Here is a 17,224-nt window from a genome sequence, read left to right as displayed (position 1 = left end):
ATAAATGTTGCGCCACTCAAATCCTAAGTCCTAAGACAAATTTATCTGTTAACAAATATAGGCCTAATATGTGAGTATATTGACATTTTGCATATAGATCCATGTATGTAGTCTAGCTCACTAAAATAGACAACCCACTTTTAATGCTTCGATGAAAAGTAAACCACCATTTTTCTTTAGGATAATATAACAATGTTAAAAGTTAAATGTTTCAAATCTAAAATATGGTGTAGCCTAATACTGTGCAGCTTAGAGAAAATATAAGCACAGGCTCATTTGGCTTGATATTTGTTCTGCTTGAATTCGTTCTAAGAAACGCACATAACTTCTTAAGTAGGCCTACTAAATTTTCATCTGTGAATATTAAATAATTTAACTACAGTGTTTTTCTTTCATTTTTCTCGACTGCAGCCGTCAAATCTAACTAATCGGTGAAACGAAGCTGATTGCTATTTGCGAAAATGTGCTTTGATGCCTTTGTTTGATAACCTGTGGTTAAAGTGCCACTCAGCGGTCAAAAGCTGCAAATGCACTTTGCAGATGCGGTGGCGGCGGCAGCGCTTGCGGCAGTAGAAAGCACACTCTGGTTGGCCACCTACTGTATAAAAGTATAATGGTTGATTGATTTTTAAGCAATTTATTTGTAAATGTTCTAACATTGTTATTGGAAAAAAATCAACGACAACAACAAAATGATCCAATGCTAATATAGACATTGCTCTCTCAGTAGGACTTGGATGGAACCTTTCCCATCATATGTTGTTTTGTATTTTGTTCAGGTTTTAACAGCATAATATAACATTTGGGTGAAAATATGCAAAATAGTAAACCGAAGCTTGAAGCTAAAATGGCAAATATCTCCACAGCTACAGTAAATTTTCCAGGAGAACTGACATAAGCTGGGATAAAAGTGATCCATACAGCACAGAATATGAACATACTGAATGTGATGAATTTAGCTTCATTGAAATTATCAGGCAGAGTACGAGCCAGAAAAGCTAAAATGAAGCACAAAACAGCCAGTAGGCCAATATAACCCAGCACAGCAGAGAAACCTGTAGTAGAACCCAGACTGCATTCAAGAATTATCTTTTCATGATAATATTTCATATTTTTGTAGGGAAAAGGAGGAGATATTGTAAGCCAAAGCACACAGATAAGAACCTGTATAAGTGTAAAGGCAAGAACACTGAGTCGTTGTTGTGCAGGCCCAAACCATTTCATGATATTATTTCCTGGAAGTGTAGCCTTAAAGGCCATTAACACCACTATTGTTTTCCCCAGAACACAAGAGATACAGAGGACAAAAGTGATCCCAAATGCTGTGTGACGCAACATACAGGACCACTCAGTGGGACGACCAATGAAAGTAAGTGAACAGAGAAAACACAGAGTCAATGAGAAGAGCAGCAGGAAGCTTAGCTCTGAGTTGTTGGCTTTTACTATGGGGGTGTCCTTCTTACTGTAAAACATGATGGCCATCAGGATAGTTAATCCTGCTCCAATCACTGAGAAAAAGACTAGCACTATACCCATAACTTCTGTGAATGAGAGAAACTCCACAGCCTTTAACACACATTTATTTTTCTCAACATTAGACCAGTATTCCACTGGACACTGCTTGCAGTCATTTGAATCTGTAAAGGAAAATGTGATCATTATAGTATAAACAAAAATATATTGGTTTTATTTGTGAACTCCTTTGCTAAGTCAATGCATGCAGAAACTGTAGAAGCTGGGAGATGGACTGAAGATTACCTGTCTCATTACTGATTTCTCCTTCTGCACATGGAATACAGTCATAACAGCAGACAGGTCTTCCTTTTTGTGTAGCCTTCCTAGTACCTGGAGGACAGCTCTCACTGCATACAGACCTCGGCCTCTACATATAAAAAGACAGTATATATTTTTAAATAGCATACATAGTGCTATTTAACTGGCTCTTAAGAACAAAAATACATCCACCAGTATTATTGATAAAAGAGTATTTCATAATTTAGGAAATAAACCATGACAGTGATTTTTTTTTCCTGAATTTAAACAGATAGAGTGCCAAATATTTTTTTTTCCTGTTAAAATTACACTTGCATTATGCTTTATTTTCTTTTTATTGGTAAGTATACATTTTCTTTTTATTGGTAAGTATACATTTTACCCCACAAGTAAAAAAAAAAAAAAAAACCTCTTTAGATTAAACAAGTTAGTGCTATTTACCTCCAGCTGTCCTCCAACCCAGATTATGTTTTCAGCATTAAGCAAAAAGCGCTGGTCAGGGGGCAGTGAGGCATCATAGTATCCCACTGGTTTAAACTGGATTGATCCATCAGAGTCCTGCTGCCAGTTTATGACTTCATATTGGGCTATTACGCCACCAGTGCTGTCAAACCACACACTTTCTCCCATCTTTACAGTGAAATTTACTTGTTTTAGAGCCTCAGCTACCTATTGAGGGAAAAAAGGCATTTTAACACATTTAAACAGAAAAGGTTTATTCTCCTGCTCTTATGTTCCATCTTTCTAACATTCTCTTCTTAAAATTATATTACCTGCTGTGGTTGTATTAACAGATCTTTTTCACAACCTTCCTTGCAATTGAGTAGACTGTGTAATGAATGAGCAACAGCATAAACTGAGTTGTAGACGTTACTTGCATATCTTTGTTCAGGCAAATCATCACTGAAGCTTTTTAGCACAAGCAGATCTCGATATATGTTGCAATTTATTGCATATTGAGATGAATTTCCTTCAGTGTGTAAGCATGGAAATGCTGTTTCCCAGAATACTTTTGTAACATAATTTTCAAAACCTTCAATATCAATGTTTCTCACTGCAAAACCCAGTGACCCTCCCAGTACATGAAAACTGTTTGGAGTGATCAAACGCTTTGCTGTTATCCATGCTTCCACACCAATCATCTGATGGCCTGTAATGTTTTGAATACTTAGATGTTCAAGTAGGTTGTACATCTCGTAACTGGTAAGAAATGCAACAATCACTTTTGCTGTGCTTTTTTTAATTGTCTCTACCACTTTTTGGAGTTTGTCAGGCTCTGTTCGGTAGAATTTTACAGAGTACTCCACACAAATCCCCTCCTCCTGGGCTGTTTTGAGAAATATGCTCATGCCATTGTTTCCATAGTCATTATCAGTATTCACAGTTCCAACCCAAGACCAGCCTAAGTGCTTGACTATGTATGCAAGTGCTCTGCTCTGGTGGTAGTCACTAGCAATAGTCCTGAAGAAAAAGGGGTAATCTTTCCTATTACTGAGGCATTCACATGTGGCTGAGTGACTTATCTGAAAAAGAGAGCACAGGAAACAGTGATACAGTAATGTGCATGGAGATAGTGGAAATATATTTAGTGTTATTGCCCCTTACAACTGGAATTTTAAAAGGTCCTGTAGTTCTGGACAGAATCACTGTTGTAGAAGACTCTGTTTCTCCAATGATAGCATGTATCGGATACTGTTTGCATGTGTATGTGTCCCCTGCTGCAACATTATGATTATTCATCAATGCCATAGTTGCACTCATAGAAGAGAGTCTTGAACCACAGGTATCATAGATTCTGTAGCCAATAGAAACATTTGGAAGCAAACTTTCACTTCGGTTAATCTCCTCAATGGCAAAAATCATGGTCTGTGCCCTTCTGAAATCTCTCAGATTCACACTGTAAAAACATTAAACAAGTAGGAAAAATACATAATAATAATAATAATAATAATAATAATAATAATAAATACAATTATTATTTTGCTGCAGTGTGTGTGTCTGTGTAAAATTATAGCTGTATTAAATTCATTATTTTTGAAATGTAACAAACCTGGAGCATGACAGAGGCTGAGGTTTTTTTGTAAACACAAATGAAGGTACTGTCTCTATGCTTCTGATTGGAAAAAGTGCTCCAATAGTTATGTCTCCATCCTTGGATAACAGCGGGTACTTCGGGTCTCCAATCATGTGGCATAAATACTCTTCTGCTTTTGTATGAAATTGATGGAAAAGAAGGATTGTGTAAAGAAAGACAAGCATCCCAAAGATTGAGCTCAACTGCATATGTCAGATGCATTTGACCTGATAAATCATTTTCATTTTTATAAGCATAATTAATATGGATGATTGTTTGTGAACGTAGACAGTGACTTCATAGGGCAGTACAGGAGGCAGGTCAAGTAGGAGTGGAATAGAGTAAAGGTAATTTCAAAGCATCTGTGTCAAAGAATGGACAAGTGGATCAATGCTGCACTATTAAATAGACATTAACACCATCATATTTTCTGCTTTTCAAGAAGTGATGTGACGTGTGGCCAAGAATTGTGTCCCATACACATAGTTTGTGCTTTGTAGGAGTGAACACACACACATACACACACACACACACATGTAGTGCTTGGGTGTGTGCAAGGGGCTCTATAGCCCCACCCAATGCAGGCTGTGGTCGGGATGAAGTTTCTCTGATCTGCACGAAATTCGGTATTGGCCTTTGATGACTTATATGACAAGGTTCTGGATTGTCAGGGTGTTCATGAAGATTGTTTGAAGGGCTTACCATGGCTAAAACCTTATGAAAGTTAACAGATAAATTTGTCTTAGGACATATTTTGTTTGGATAATGCTATTCAGGAGAGACTTGTCTCATTGGCTCCAAAGTGCATCCTTGTTCAAAAATGCATATTTCATCACTTTGGAATACGGAAAAAAAAAAATAATAATAATAATTTTATATATATATATATAATTTTTTTTTTGGTCAGTGGAGTTCATAGCCTCCCAGACACTTCCAAATTTATTTTATCACTGTGGTTGCCACTGATTTTGTTTGATATTCACAAATTTTGGTTTTCCTCAACATGACAAACATATTTCAGCCATTTTGGATTGTTTGCAAATGGGCATGCTGTGGATTTTGAAACACTTCTCTTAGGAAATTTATTTAAGTGGCACCAAGATTCAGTAAGGTCATGTCAAGACAGAAAATGCTAAATTGTGAAGGGATTTTTGTTATCTCTCAATGGTTTTGCCATGGCAAAATATATATATATATTTTTTTATAAATAAAAATTTTATTGCAATAAAAACATTGGAAACAGGAAATGTCCCCCATCTTCCACGTGCATCCTATGATTTACATCAAACTTTACACATATGTTCCCTTTCAGTCAGTCACTCCCATCATCATTTCGGTGACCGACGAACTGGGATCTCATTTAGAGGGACCAATCTACATCGAGTGTAACTAAACGAGCCAATGTACATTGGCATGCGATGATTGCATCCAGCTGCCGCTGATCACAGCGTGAACATAAATAGGCAGCAGGTACAACACATACCAGCTCTTTGCTTCGGAGCCGAGCGACAACATCGTGCTTCAACTACAACTGCTTCATGTGTGACGAGCTTCTTGTGTTGGTGGACGGCGGTTCAGCGGTGGCCGTTTCTGTGTCGAATGGGTTGTGCACTTCGGGCTGCACTACCCCCTGTCATGCTGCAAACGTCCATTTACCCTGTGCGTCTCAGCACCTAAAAGAGCATTTCCCTGAAATGTGCTATTTATGTTGAAGTGCTTACTGTGGTGCTTCTTTGTTAAGTTTATGGTTTGTCTTTTTAAAGATGCCATTTCACCAGTGCGTTTCTGGATGCAGTCGTTACCTGGCGACGGGTGATGGTCACGATCACTACCTCAAGTGTCTAGGCATTAAACACGCTGAGGTGGCTTTCGCGGATTGGTCATGTTAATTGAAATAAAATAGATTTTTTTTTTTTTTTTTTTTTTTTGAGAATGGCCAACCTTTCTCTGCAGATATTGTTGCTTCTGGTTTGTGCATTGTAAATAGGCTACAAAAAAATTAATAATAATAATAATAATGTCTCCAAAAACTCCAAAATGTTTTTTGTCATGTCTGTAACGCATGTGTATTCCCAAATCTAAAAAAGCCTATAAAACATCATAGACAGATCATACTGATGTCTGGACTGGTCTGGATGTCGTTTGCGAATTTATTTTTTTGAGTTAAGGCAACTTCCTCTGAAGTTATAATAACTAATAAACTATATTGCGCTATACATTAGTTAACATTTGAAGTGGATCAAAACCTTTCTTCAAAGTTGCCCTAAAACCCAAAATGACGAGTCCTATCTAAACCTGTTCTGCAAGTTTGATACCCTCATAAGACACTGTCCATATGAAAGACCAAGAGATTCACACATTTATATCAACCCCCACAAGCTATACAGAGCTACCCCCCAACCCCCTCCAGCTGAACTGAATTCGGTCTGTTTTTGGGCTGTGAGGAACGCTGTGTTGTCATGTTACTGGGTTGAAACATGTCTGCACTCACAGCAGCCCTACTCTTTTTATTCATTATTTTCCCGCAGCCCATATTATTGTTTTCACAAGTCCATAATAATAACAAATTATCAATTGAAAATTAATCATTATTTTACGAAAATCATTGTTATTTGTGAACGTAGCGTTTGCGGAAGACTTTAAGACCAAGCGGAGTCCTTCATCAGCTGCTCCCGCTTCACAGCGCGCGGGACTCTCGCAAACTGTTCCCAGCTTCAAAGTCCGCAAGTTTTGATTTTACTAAATCAATTTGAGCAAATACAACTTACTGATCATGATCCCAACATTTAGCAAGGCAGGAAAACATTCAGTCTACCTGGAGGAAGACGTATTTCATTGTAAGTTAATGCTGTTAAATAGAGAGTTAAATAGAGAGAGAGAGAGAGAAATAATAATAATAAAAAAAAACGTGTTGGCTATTCATAAACTTGGAGCTCATTATTGAAGTACAAATCCAAACACCAGAAGCAAACTCTCAGTGTTCTTTCATTGAAAAGTATGCATTTTGTTTATTCACAGGCTATATGGTTGAAATAATATTTTAGTTCAAAACTTTAAGTCCCATTGTTTAAAAAAAACTTTATTGCTTTATTGGCTAACGTTTCATAGACCTTCAGTTGTTATGCTTTTAAATCCAATAACATTTGTAATTTCACAGTATTTTCACCTCCTAAATCACTAACCTTTAAAGTCACAATTCTATAATGGTAAAATTTACTCAGGCCGATGGCACTTTTAATTACATTATGTTTCTTTTATTTATTTATTTATTTTAGAATAATTGTAGCTTACATAAATAGGTGAAGCAAAACAAATATGAATAATATTTGGATCGTCCCTTATTTTTTCCCAGACTCTGTTCCTAAGTATATAATAATTATAATTACCCCACAGTAACAAATTTTAACCGATTAATCGCCTATTTTCGTTTGCTGCATGTTATTTTATTTATTTATTTATTAAAATAGGCTAAAATAAATTACGTTTGTGAGAGGAAAAAAAATATATAGGTCATGTATAAGTTGCATTTTATTACATTCAGAAATAATAACGGCTGGCCTAATAATGTTATAATGTGCCAACAGGATATTTTTAGTTCTCTTCACTTTACAGCAAATCCTTTAAATTTAACAAATTTATCAGAACAGAACAATAATTACAAATAAATAATTCTAATGGATAAATAAAATTGCAGTATATAATAATATAGGCTTAGCTATAAACAAACAAAAAAAATAAATTAATAATCATTTAAAGCGAACCATAAGGTAAGGTTGGGCTCTCATTCGGGAGAAATCTAAACGTTTCCATATTCGTGATGTTGCCTAGTTCAAGCTTAACTATTATTCATTAGGAAAAATAGGCTTTGTAGTTCATGCGTGTTTCAGTATCGACAAAAAAAAATAATAAGTAGCAAAATTATGCCAAAGTGGACCGCTGCTGGCGCCGAATGGCACAGTGAACGGCTACTGTTTCCAATGAATGTGCGCGAGGCACCAGCGCGATCAAACAGCTGAAACAGAAAATACAAAATTTTTGGTCACACAGTAAAGGCATAATTCAAAAATGCAAAGTGTTAGCAGTTTGAAAAATCAAGAATAATAACAGAATTAATCATAATTATTGCTAAATGCTGGACCGTTCTCATTTCTATATTGGTTTAAAAAAAATCCTTTATGAACCGAAATGAAAACATTTAGCTTTTTATCCGTATATATAGGCCTTATATTTAATGACTGTTTAATAACAATAGCAAGCATAAGATCCTTTGTGTAAAGGTCTTTCTTTTAATTTTTGATGAGTAGACTGCAGCCTAAGACTATCCTACATTTCGAAATTAACTCACTGTACATTTTTTAATGGTTTTTTAAAGATGATACAATGTTATATCATAATGTTATTGTTGTTTTACCTTCTCATTTTATCTCATTTTACAATTTCATTCAGTTTGCAATCCGTCCCTTTGCGCCACCTGGCGGTAGTTTCGCGAATGAATTTAACACGCGACTGACTTGCAGTTAACGCCGCGGCCCTGCGGCGGCGGTACGCGCGGCGGTAGTACCCATTTTGGTTGTCTACCATCTGTGTGTGTGTGTGTGTGTGTGATGCAATATGGGAAAACCCGTCAGATGTCGCGCTGGAATGTTTTTTAGGAAATTCGGGAAAAAAAATCAAAATTAGGTTTTCATTAAATTATTATTCTATAACATCTCGTCTATCATCTCTGAAAATATCTTGGCAAAATTAACTTGATTAGTGCAGAAAAACAGCGATTTATTGCAGCAAGCAGAAAAGACTGTCTTTCTCTTATGTTAAGAATGTGCTGCGGAGGTCTGAGGTGCTTTCTCTACAGAAACAGTACACCTATCAAAATAAACCATTAAAGGCACTTTTCCACCAGTCCTGTGGCTCATTTAAAATGGACTGTGGCAAAGTGGAAAACTGTTCTGTGGACAGACAAATAAAAATTTGAAGTTCTTTTTGGAAAACTGGGACACCATGTCATCCGGACTAAAGAGGACAAGGACAACCCAAGTTGTTATCAGCGCTCAGTTCAGAAGCCTGCATCTCTGATGGTATGGGGTTGCATGAGTGCGTGTGGCATGGGCAGCTTACACATCTGGAAAGGCACCATCAATGCTGAAAGGTATATCCAAGTTCTAGAACAACATATGTTCCCATCCAGATGTCGTCTCTTTCAGGGAAGTCCTTGCATTTTTCAACATGACAATGGCAGACCACATACTGCATCAATTACAACATCATGGCTGCGTAGAAGAAGGATCTGGGTACTGAAATGGTCAGCCTGCAGTCCAGATCTTTCACCCATAGAAAACATTTGGAGCATCATAAAGAGGAAGATGCGACAAAGGAGACCTACGACAGTTGAGCAACTAGAAGCCTGTATTAGACAAGAATGGGACAACATTCCTATTCCTAAACTTGAGCTAGAGCCCTGTGCGGGACTGTTTTCTTAAACCTGCACCCGCCTGCTCCCGCTGAATGTAGGCCAATGACCAGCCCCGCCCGCTCCCGCAACCTATGTGTTCCACCCGCCCGCACCCGTAATGTTTGTGTCCACTCCTGCCCGCTCCCGGGGACTTTATTTCAGAGCTTGTGAAAAATGTACACAAATAGGTACTCAGACTAAATATTTGTTTAAGTTAACACCCAGAATAACAGATTATAAACATGATTGCATTTAAATAATAAGAAGTAACCGATGCTAAACCAAAGCACCACACATGACAAAAACATTGCTGATTTTTTATTAGTGTTATAAAACATTAGGCCTAACCGTTAAAACAAAACCACAACTAGCGGCACCTCAATTTTTAAACGCAGACTAGGCCTACTGCATACATGCACCAAACGATTAACTAAATAACTTTACCATTAAATAAAAAAAACACAGACAACTTTGAAAATACGCTAGATATAATTTTAACAAAATAAATACAAAACGAAATAAATAAAACAAAATAGAATGCTTTAAAAAAAATCTCACATTTCACATTCACAATAGCATGCTTAACAGGCTATTGCAAAAAAGAAAATAAATAATTAAAAAAACCTGTGTGTGTGTGTGTGTGTATATATATATATATATATATATATATATATATATATATATATATATATATATAACTATATAAAACTTAGAGTCTAGTCGTAGACTACTTAACAAACACATGAATTTGATCACTGGGCCTTATTGCTTTGCTTACTCCATATTACTATGAAGGAAAAATATATTGCTGACTGACTGCAGTCCCAGACTTGTGCATCTTTCTTCCAAGATCCGCCCATACACCTCTCTGCGCACTAGATGTGGAATGCTCAAAATAAAACGTGAATTTTGAGAGGACAGGAAATCGCTCTTTCCCATTTTTTCCGGTAACAAATGAGAATTGTTTCCAGATGTCTGACTTGCCTTGCTTTGCTTTTGTCATGTAAACAGCAGCTTTAATTTTCTTCTCTACTTATTGTGTTGACTCCCTTTCTACTACACACCACCGTTCCCCGCGGGTCTCCCGCGAAATGTTCTGACCGCCCACACCCGCCCGCAGCAAAGGTAAAACCGCCCGCTCCCGCTACATTTGCGTTAATGCAGCCCTCTAACTTGAGCAACTTGTCTCCTCAGTCCCCAGACGTTTGCAGACTGTTATAAAAAGAAGAGGGGATGCCACACAGTGGTAAACATGGCCTTGTCCCAACTTTTTTGAGATGTGTTGATGCCATAAAATTTTAAATCAACTTATTTTTCCCTTAAAATTATAAATTTTCCCAGTTTAAACATTTGATATGTCATCTATGTTGTATTCTGAATAAAATATTTAAATTTGAAACTTCCACATCATTGCATTCTGTTTTTATTCACAATTTGTACAGTGTCCCAACTTTTTTGGAATTGGGTTTGTACAAAAAAAAAAATAAAATAAAAAAATAACCAAAAAATAACCATGCCTTGAGGTAAAGCACTTTACCATTTACCTTTGATGAACTTCAAAAAGGAACAAAGCATATTATATCATATCACTTAACAATGTATAACCTTGCTCATACACATAAAAAAAAAAAAAAAAACAATAACGCCATCAAAACACTAAATGTTTTGTGCCTGTCTCTTTCTCTTTTCTGTCAAACCTCTATTCTTAACAAAGTCTCTGATATTTTGTAAAGAGCGATTAGCCAGTGCAGGATGCTAAGCATTCTTGCACTGCTGGCAGTCAATTTTAGTGGCAAGTTTTCCCTGTGTAATGTGGTTTTTAAAGTGTCTCATTACTGCTGTGATTTCAGTTGGAGGCCATTGCTGTTTTTGTTTCCTTCTGGCATCCTTCTTTTCAGCAGGATTTTCAGAAACGACTACAAAAGAGAAAAACAGATTCCTAGGATAAAAACAGAGATGACTAGATCTCATCTTTCTATTCTTCCAACCAGTCTAATAATTATCTTTAGTCTAGCCCATAGATATATATAACTATATGCCGCCTTCAAGCGCTCCAGGCACGTAGATGTGTCCGCCATCTTGGAACGCTCCACATGTCAGCTGCTGCTGACGTTACTTACTGTTTGGTAAATATGCCACAACACTGTGCAGTAAAATCCATCGCGATATAAATACCCCCCCAAAATGGTATAACCTTTCAGAGGTATGTATTATTTATTTTGAGTGTTTATATCTATCAACTGATTATTAGTTGTTATTATAAGTTTTTAAAATGATTGTATTTTATGTCCTGTTTGCTAACATTCCTGTTTAGCAAAAAAAAAAAAAAAAAAAAAAAAGTCAACCAAAAATATTTAAAAGGGTTTTTTACCACTATTTTTAAACACTATAATCTTACATTTTTATTTTAAATTTTGATTACGTTTAAGCCAGCTGGCGAAAAAAATTCTTTAACTTTTAAGCCTCGGAAGAATAATACACTGCAATAGTTTATAAGTAGTGTAGTTTAGCGGGATATCATGTACTTGGCATCCCCAACCGCTTGGACCGTTCCAATATGGCGAATGACCTACATATAGCGGCTCATAGAAACAGATACTAAAGCGGCTTGATCTACACAATTGTCGAATAACGTGTTCATTGTGCATTTTTGTTGGTGTTTTTTTTACCAGTTTGTTCATGCTCTTCCCTACTGCTGGACTACTTCTTTTTACTTTTTTGGTAAACTGCTTGAAAACAAAACAGAATCACATGTACATCTAATTTAATTCAATCAAGCAAATGCAAAAAGTAAAGATTATATATGCCACTGATTTTTAGCTTTGACTAACATTTATATATCCTTAAAATGAATTAGTTAAAAACTTCCACCTTGTCTTACCTGCAGATGGGCTTTCTAAGGCAGGATCATCATCTATGAAAGGAATAATAAAATACTGTAACATACATTAGGCACTGCTTGGTCTACATGAACTAAATCAAACCTTGCTAAACATGCTAGTCAAATTAGGTAAATGCCCATACCATCTGAGGTGCCTGGAAGATCCTCGACAGGTCGCCTAACTCGCTTTAGTGCTGTGGTATGAATAATATAGTTTACTATTAAGGTTTTGGTGTCACATGTTTATTTATATACAAGCATAAACTAGAGTAAACACCATGATGACTAGATCTCATCTCACTATTTTTTTAACCAGTCTAACAATTATCTTTGGTCTAGCCTTGTTAGAATGATTGCTAGTCTTGACTTAAGTGTTGAGTGGCTGTTTTGGCCTGCTTTTTAATAGGGAAGCAGGTTTTTACCATTCAAAGTTTTTACCATTCCTGTAAGATTAATGTTAAATTGCTTTCCCACCTTGGGATGTTAATACTTCATGTACAGTATATACACCGATCAGGTATATACATAATACCACTGCAGACCGGGAATACCCCCCAAGAGCTGCAGTTTTGGAGATGCTCTGACCCAGTCATCTACCCATCACAATTTGGCCCTTGTCAAACTCACTCTTTATACTTACTAATTTTTCACAATTCTAACACATTAACTTTCAGGACAAAATGTTCACTTCCTGACTAATATATCACACCCACTAATATGTGCCATAAAGAGATAATCAGTGTTTTTCGCTTCACCTGTCAGTGGTCATATTGTTATGCCTGATCGGTGTACATAGTGGTGCATCATATGGTAAACTTAACTTTAATGATTTGCCATTGTATGTTTATGCACTTTTACCAATTTCACTTTGGGTTAGTTGAACTGTCTCCTCAGCATCACTGTCATCAATTGGATTAGAATTGGTTAAGTCTAGGTTTTCTAATAAAACAAACAAACAATTTGAGTCTTAAGTATAGCAAATGTTAGGAGCAAATAAAATTATCAAATAATAACCATTCAGAAAACTATTACTTTGGTAAAGATATATTGTCTGTATGTACCTTAGCTTATACACTTGATAACCTTTACAATAAAATATACTATAAACCATACACCAAACAAAAATCAAATTTTAACTTTAATAGACTTACCTTCAATGTCAATTTCTTCAAGTGATTTGCCTTGAAGACTTCTAAGAGAACCTTTCTCCATGGCAAGTAGAAGTTTAGAAATTTTGGCCAGCTGGGTTGTAGCCTCTGGAAGCCTGTAATATTCTCTGTGGACACATATATCATGGCCCAAGAAGCCTGCCACTTGATCCAACTCATGGTTTTTTAGGTTCAGGACCTTTGACAAAGTTGCAACGGTCTTGCGCAACTGTGTTGACTGGAGGAGCTCAGGGTTCTGGGCACCACACTCATCTGCGTAAATCCGTAGACAGTCTTGACCTCGATACGGAGTCAAACAGCTGGGTCTTGCAAAAAGAAATGTATTGTCTTGTGTAACTCCACACTCTTGTCTTTTGCTTATGAGAAGTGTTAAAGCATCAAGCATGTCTGGTGATAGCAAAACTGCTACTTTACGCCCGCTTTTCCCCCTAATTTCTACTCGACTAAAATGTGCACAAAGTTTCTGCTCAGAAGCTGTAAGGCCAACAGCAACATCTTTGTGAAGAGGAGGAAACTTTTTAAGTGCATCCTTGCAACTTCTCCTCCATGCCTTCGATTGAACAGAATAATTTTGGCAAGAGTCGATCTGCACAGTTCTCCATAGACTTTTGTTGATTTAGTCTTTTTCGCTGAACATCTTCAGTAAACGGGAGTGTGGATGGTTTATTAAAATGTCCTTCATGTAAAGTGGTTAAAGCTCCATGAGACACAAGTTCTGACCACTTAGAATTATACAACTTTTTGAAAGTCTTTGTTGACTTAATCCTTGCATAATCTTCAGCCATTAACGCTCAACTGTTTATGATGTCACATAACTTGTTCAAAGAGTGACCCAGCTTAAGAGCAAGGCTTGGAGTGTGGTAAGTGTGTTTTGCTGCATCATACCCAGATACTCTTTTGACAGCCTGTATAACCATACCAAAATGTGCAGGTTTAACAGCATCCTCAATCGTATGCAATGAGAATTGCTTTCTCAGGATCAACAAAATTCTTCCAACCTCTCTTAGTTTCTGTCGGATGTAATCATGTTTAGACGGATTTTGGCCATGTTTATTTAAAAATGATTGTGCCAGCTGTAGGATGGTGAAATCACTCCACACAGCAGCAGAGATGTCATCATCTTTCATTGGTGTTTGGAACACTCTGTGACATTTGCTGACACAGAACTGAATCAGACATTGTCGCTAAAGCCAGTACCTTATTTCTTCCTGGTTGTTCCTGATCCACTGACTTAGAAGGACAGTTCCGTACATGTTTCTACAGATCTTTGCTTAGGAACACTGCATGGCAATACATGCAATTCACATAATCATTTGGATTGTAATTTTTCTTCGGTTTACGTTTGAGTTTTAATGACCCAGATCCACTGGCTAAAACACTTGCATTATGTTCATAATTTCATTTATTTCGTAGTTTGTCCAGCAGTTTCTTACGTTCCTTGGAATGCTTCGGCAAGGCCAGAGCCCTAGCAACATCCACATTTGTGTTTTCATGAATTTTTAAGTGTCTTGTGAATTTCGATTGGGGCTTTCCACAAATATAACAGTACTTCTTATGTTCTGAAGTGGATATTTCAGAGGATAGTACTGATGGACCTTCCCCACATTCTGTGGTATCCTCAGCCCCTATATTTTCAACCCCTACTTTGTTGTAAACTTTGAATACCTGCTCGCCTTTTCTGCATGACTTTTTCAGCTGTGCTGTGCATACTGCATCTTCAGGTAGTGAATCTTTAACTAAGATGCTTTCTTGGCAGTCTACATTGGAGAGTGGTTTAGGGCACTCTGGTTCTGAAGACATCATGTCCGATTCCGAATTCTCTGAAAAACCACTGGGAACATAGTCCTTATCTGAGTCCTCACTAATTCTTCTTCAGAATTCTATAATAGAAAACAAAAATTTATTAATTAAAAATATAGATATTTACAAGCTTAAAGTATTATTAGTGAACTTTATTTACAAGCTTAAAGTATTATTAGTGAACTATTCTTTTAAAGATTATTTGATAAAATTCACTTACTGATTTAAATGAGTCCGGGTAAGGCATCACATTCTTCTTGTAGCAAGATTTATGCCAGAAACATGAGCAAACTAGACAGAATAATAAATATAAATTTTGGTTCCTGAGATTTGCTCTAAATTAGATGGTATCTACCAAAAGGGTTGGGAAATTAATAAATGAATAGAGACTGGTAACACATTACCATACACATTACAGTATCTTTTACTAGTCAAAACATAGTACTTACTCTTACACTTTACACCAGGGGTCGCCAACTGGCGGACCCCGGTCCGAATCCGGACTGCGAGATGCATCCATCCGGACCGCAAAGCCTTTTGATACAATTAAATAAATAAATGGCAAACGCTATTTAACGTTATTATAAAATCCAATTTATATCAGGCACATAAAGGTCAGCTCAGTAGCGCTATTTGGGTCCTACATCGACACAGGTTTCGAGTGCGGCGCCGGCGCAAACAGTCACAGACATTGAAGAGAGCAGAGAGTGGTGCGCGGAGTCACAGACAGACGTGCAGTGAAGAGAGCAGAGAGCGGGTAGTAGGCAGGGGGCAAGGAAGTCGACCGGAAGTTGAAGTCGGCAGCGTGCCGCCATCTTGTAGCAGAACTTCACTTGCGTTAGCATCCCATTGACTCCCATTCATTTTTGCGTCACTTTGACAGCGAATAACTTTACATCTGAGGCGTTTAAAGACTCCATTTGTCCGTTATTTATTTCTAAAGATACACGACAATGTATAAAGGGCTCCATTACCTTCTATGTTACATTATGGCCCCGTAGAAACAGTTTTTTTGTAAAAATAGGCTAACGATTGCGTCATAACCACTCGACTCTCTGTCGCACAGTAGAGAAATTACCGTACAGACAGGAGAAGAAGCTCGCAGGCAATCGGGGAGACGTCAAGAGATATGGCGTACTGGCGTTACATTTTAAAATACTATACAAAATAATTAATCAGAATACTTACTCCTGCTCACTCAGGCCAAAGAACTCCCCGCTCAAGCTCGCCGTCTCTGCAAGATTAACGATGGCAGTTTGCACGCACAGCTACTAGAAGATTTACATCTGTCAGACAGGTTGCTGACGTCATCAAGCTTAGTTTGAGCCTGCCCGTCAGAAACGGAAGTGCTAAAAATCGCTAAAAATGGGCTTCACTTGTCTCAATTGAGTTCCAATTGGGTCGCTGTGTCCATTTCTTTTACTGTCTATGGTAGTAGGCCAGCGTGCAGTCTGGACGATGGGGCGGAGCGACACGTTGGTGTCACCTAAACGGTTATTGGTTTATGATTAAGATGATCTTATTGGTGTAGAGATGTGTGACGCTTTTACAGCTTATTGGTATAGATAATTAGGACGCTGTGAGCAGGCTTGAAACGCGGAAGTAGACATTAGGATGAATAAACATTTAATATAAATTGAAAAGCGATTATAAATTATGCGTGTTTGCGTTTATTGTTGCGTTTCAACAACATTCCATGAAAGTAGAAATACAAAAAGTGGTGGATTACGACGAACAGAATATAAATAAATTGTCTAATTTACAAGAACTCCCTCAACGGCTGTTATCAGACACTAACGTTCCTCTGCATTACTCGCTGGTACACGGCCATATAATGCGAAGTATGGTTACGTAGATGTACAGTTATATATATATATATATATATATATATATATATATATGTGTGTGTGTGTGTGTGTGTGTGTGTGTGTGTAGCAAACTGTCACCAGTCTCTGAACGCCACCAATATAGTAAACATTCCCTTAGCCCCTACGAAAATTAACCATGGTTTTGCTACAAAAACTATACTTAACTATGGTGTATGTATGGTTACAAAACATGGTAATCAAATATTTTTA

At 37.1% G+C, this 17,224-nt stretch overlaps 1 protein-coding gene and 1 pseudogene across 1 annotated transcript; both read right to left on the bottom strand.

Annotated features, from left to right (window-relative positions):
- Positions 1–1,078: 1,078 nt before the first annotated feature.
- On the bottom strand, positions 1,079–1,685 carry LOC122148669 (annotated as a pseudogene).
- An 11-nt stretch (positions 1,686–1,696) lies between these two features.
- LOC109081783 (extracellular calcium-sensing receptor-like) lies at positions 1,697–14,599 on the bottom strand. The gene is made up of 7 exons (XM_042775802.1): positions 14,544–14,599; positions 13,329–13,651; positions 11,133–11,212; positions 10,841–10,850; positions 2,547–3,373; positions 2,215–2,442; positions 1,697–1,882 (listed from the first exon to the last, which is right to left on the bottom strand). Exons 1-7 carry the CDS (start codon positions 14,597–14,599, stop codon positions 1,706–1,708), a joined length of 1,701 nt encoding a protein of 566 aa, XP_042631736.1. The 3' UTR covers positions 1,697–1,705.
- Positions 14,600–17,224: the final 2,625 nt, after the last annotated feature.

This window comes from Cyprinus carpio, chromosome A18 (genome assembly GCF_018340385.1).
Source record: "Cyprinus carpio isolate SPL01 chromosome A18, ASM1834038v1, whole genome shotgun sequence".
Lineage (NCBI taxonomy): Eukaryota > Metazoa > Chordata > Actinopteri > Cypriniformes > Cyprinidae > Cyprinus > Cyprinus carpio.
Note: the sequence above shows the minus strand (reverse complement) of the source record. Positions and strands in the feature narration are given on the sequence as shown.

Coding starts and splice junctions, on each gene's coding strand:
- LOC109081783 (XM_042775802.1), bottom strand. CDS start 14,599: ATGTACGGAACTGTCCTTCTAAGTCAGTGGATCAGGAACAACCAGGAA. Junction 13,652..14,543: donor AACAACCAGGAAGAAATAAG/GTACTGGCTTTA, acceptor TCTTTTTGCAAG/ACCCAGCTGTTTGACTCCGT. Junction 2,443..2,546: donor TGTTAATACAACCACAGCAG/GTAATATAATTT, acceptor TTCCCTCAATAG/GTAGCTGAGGCTCTAAAACA.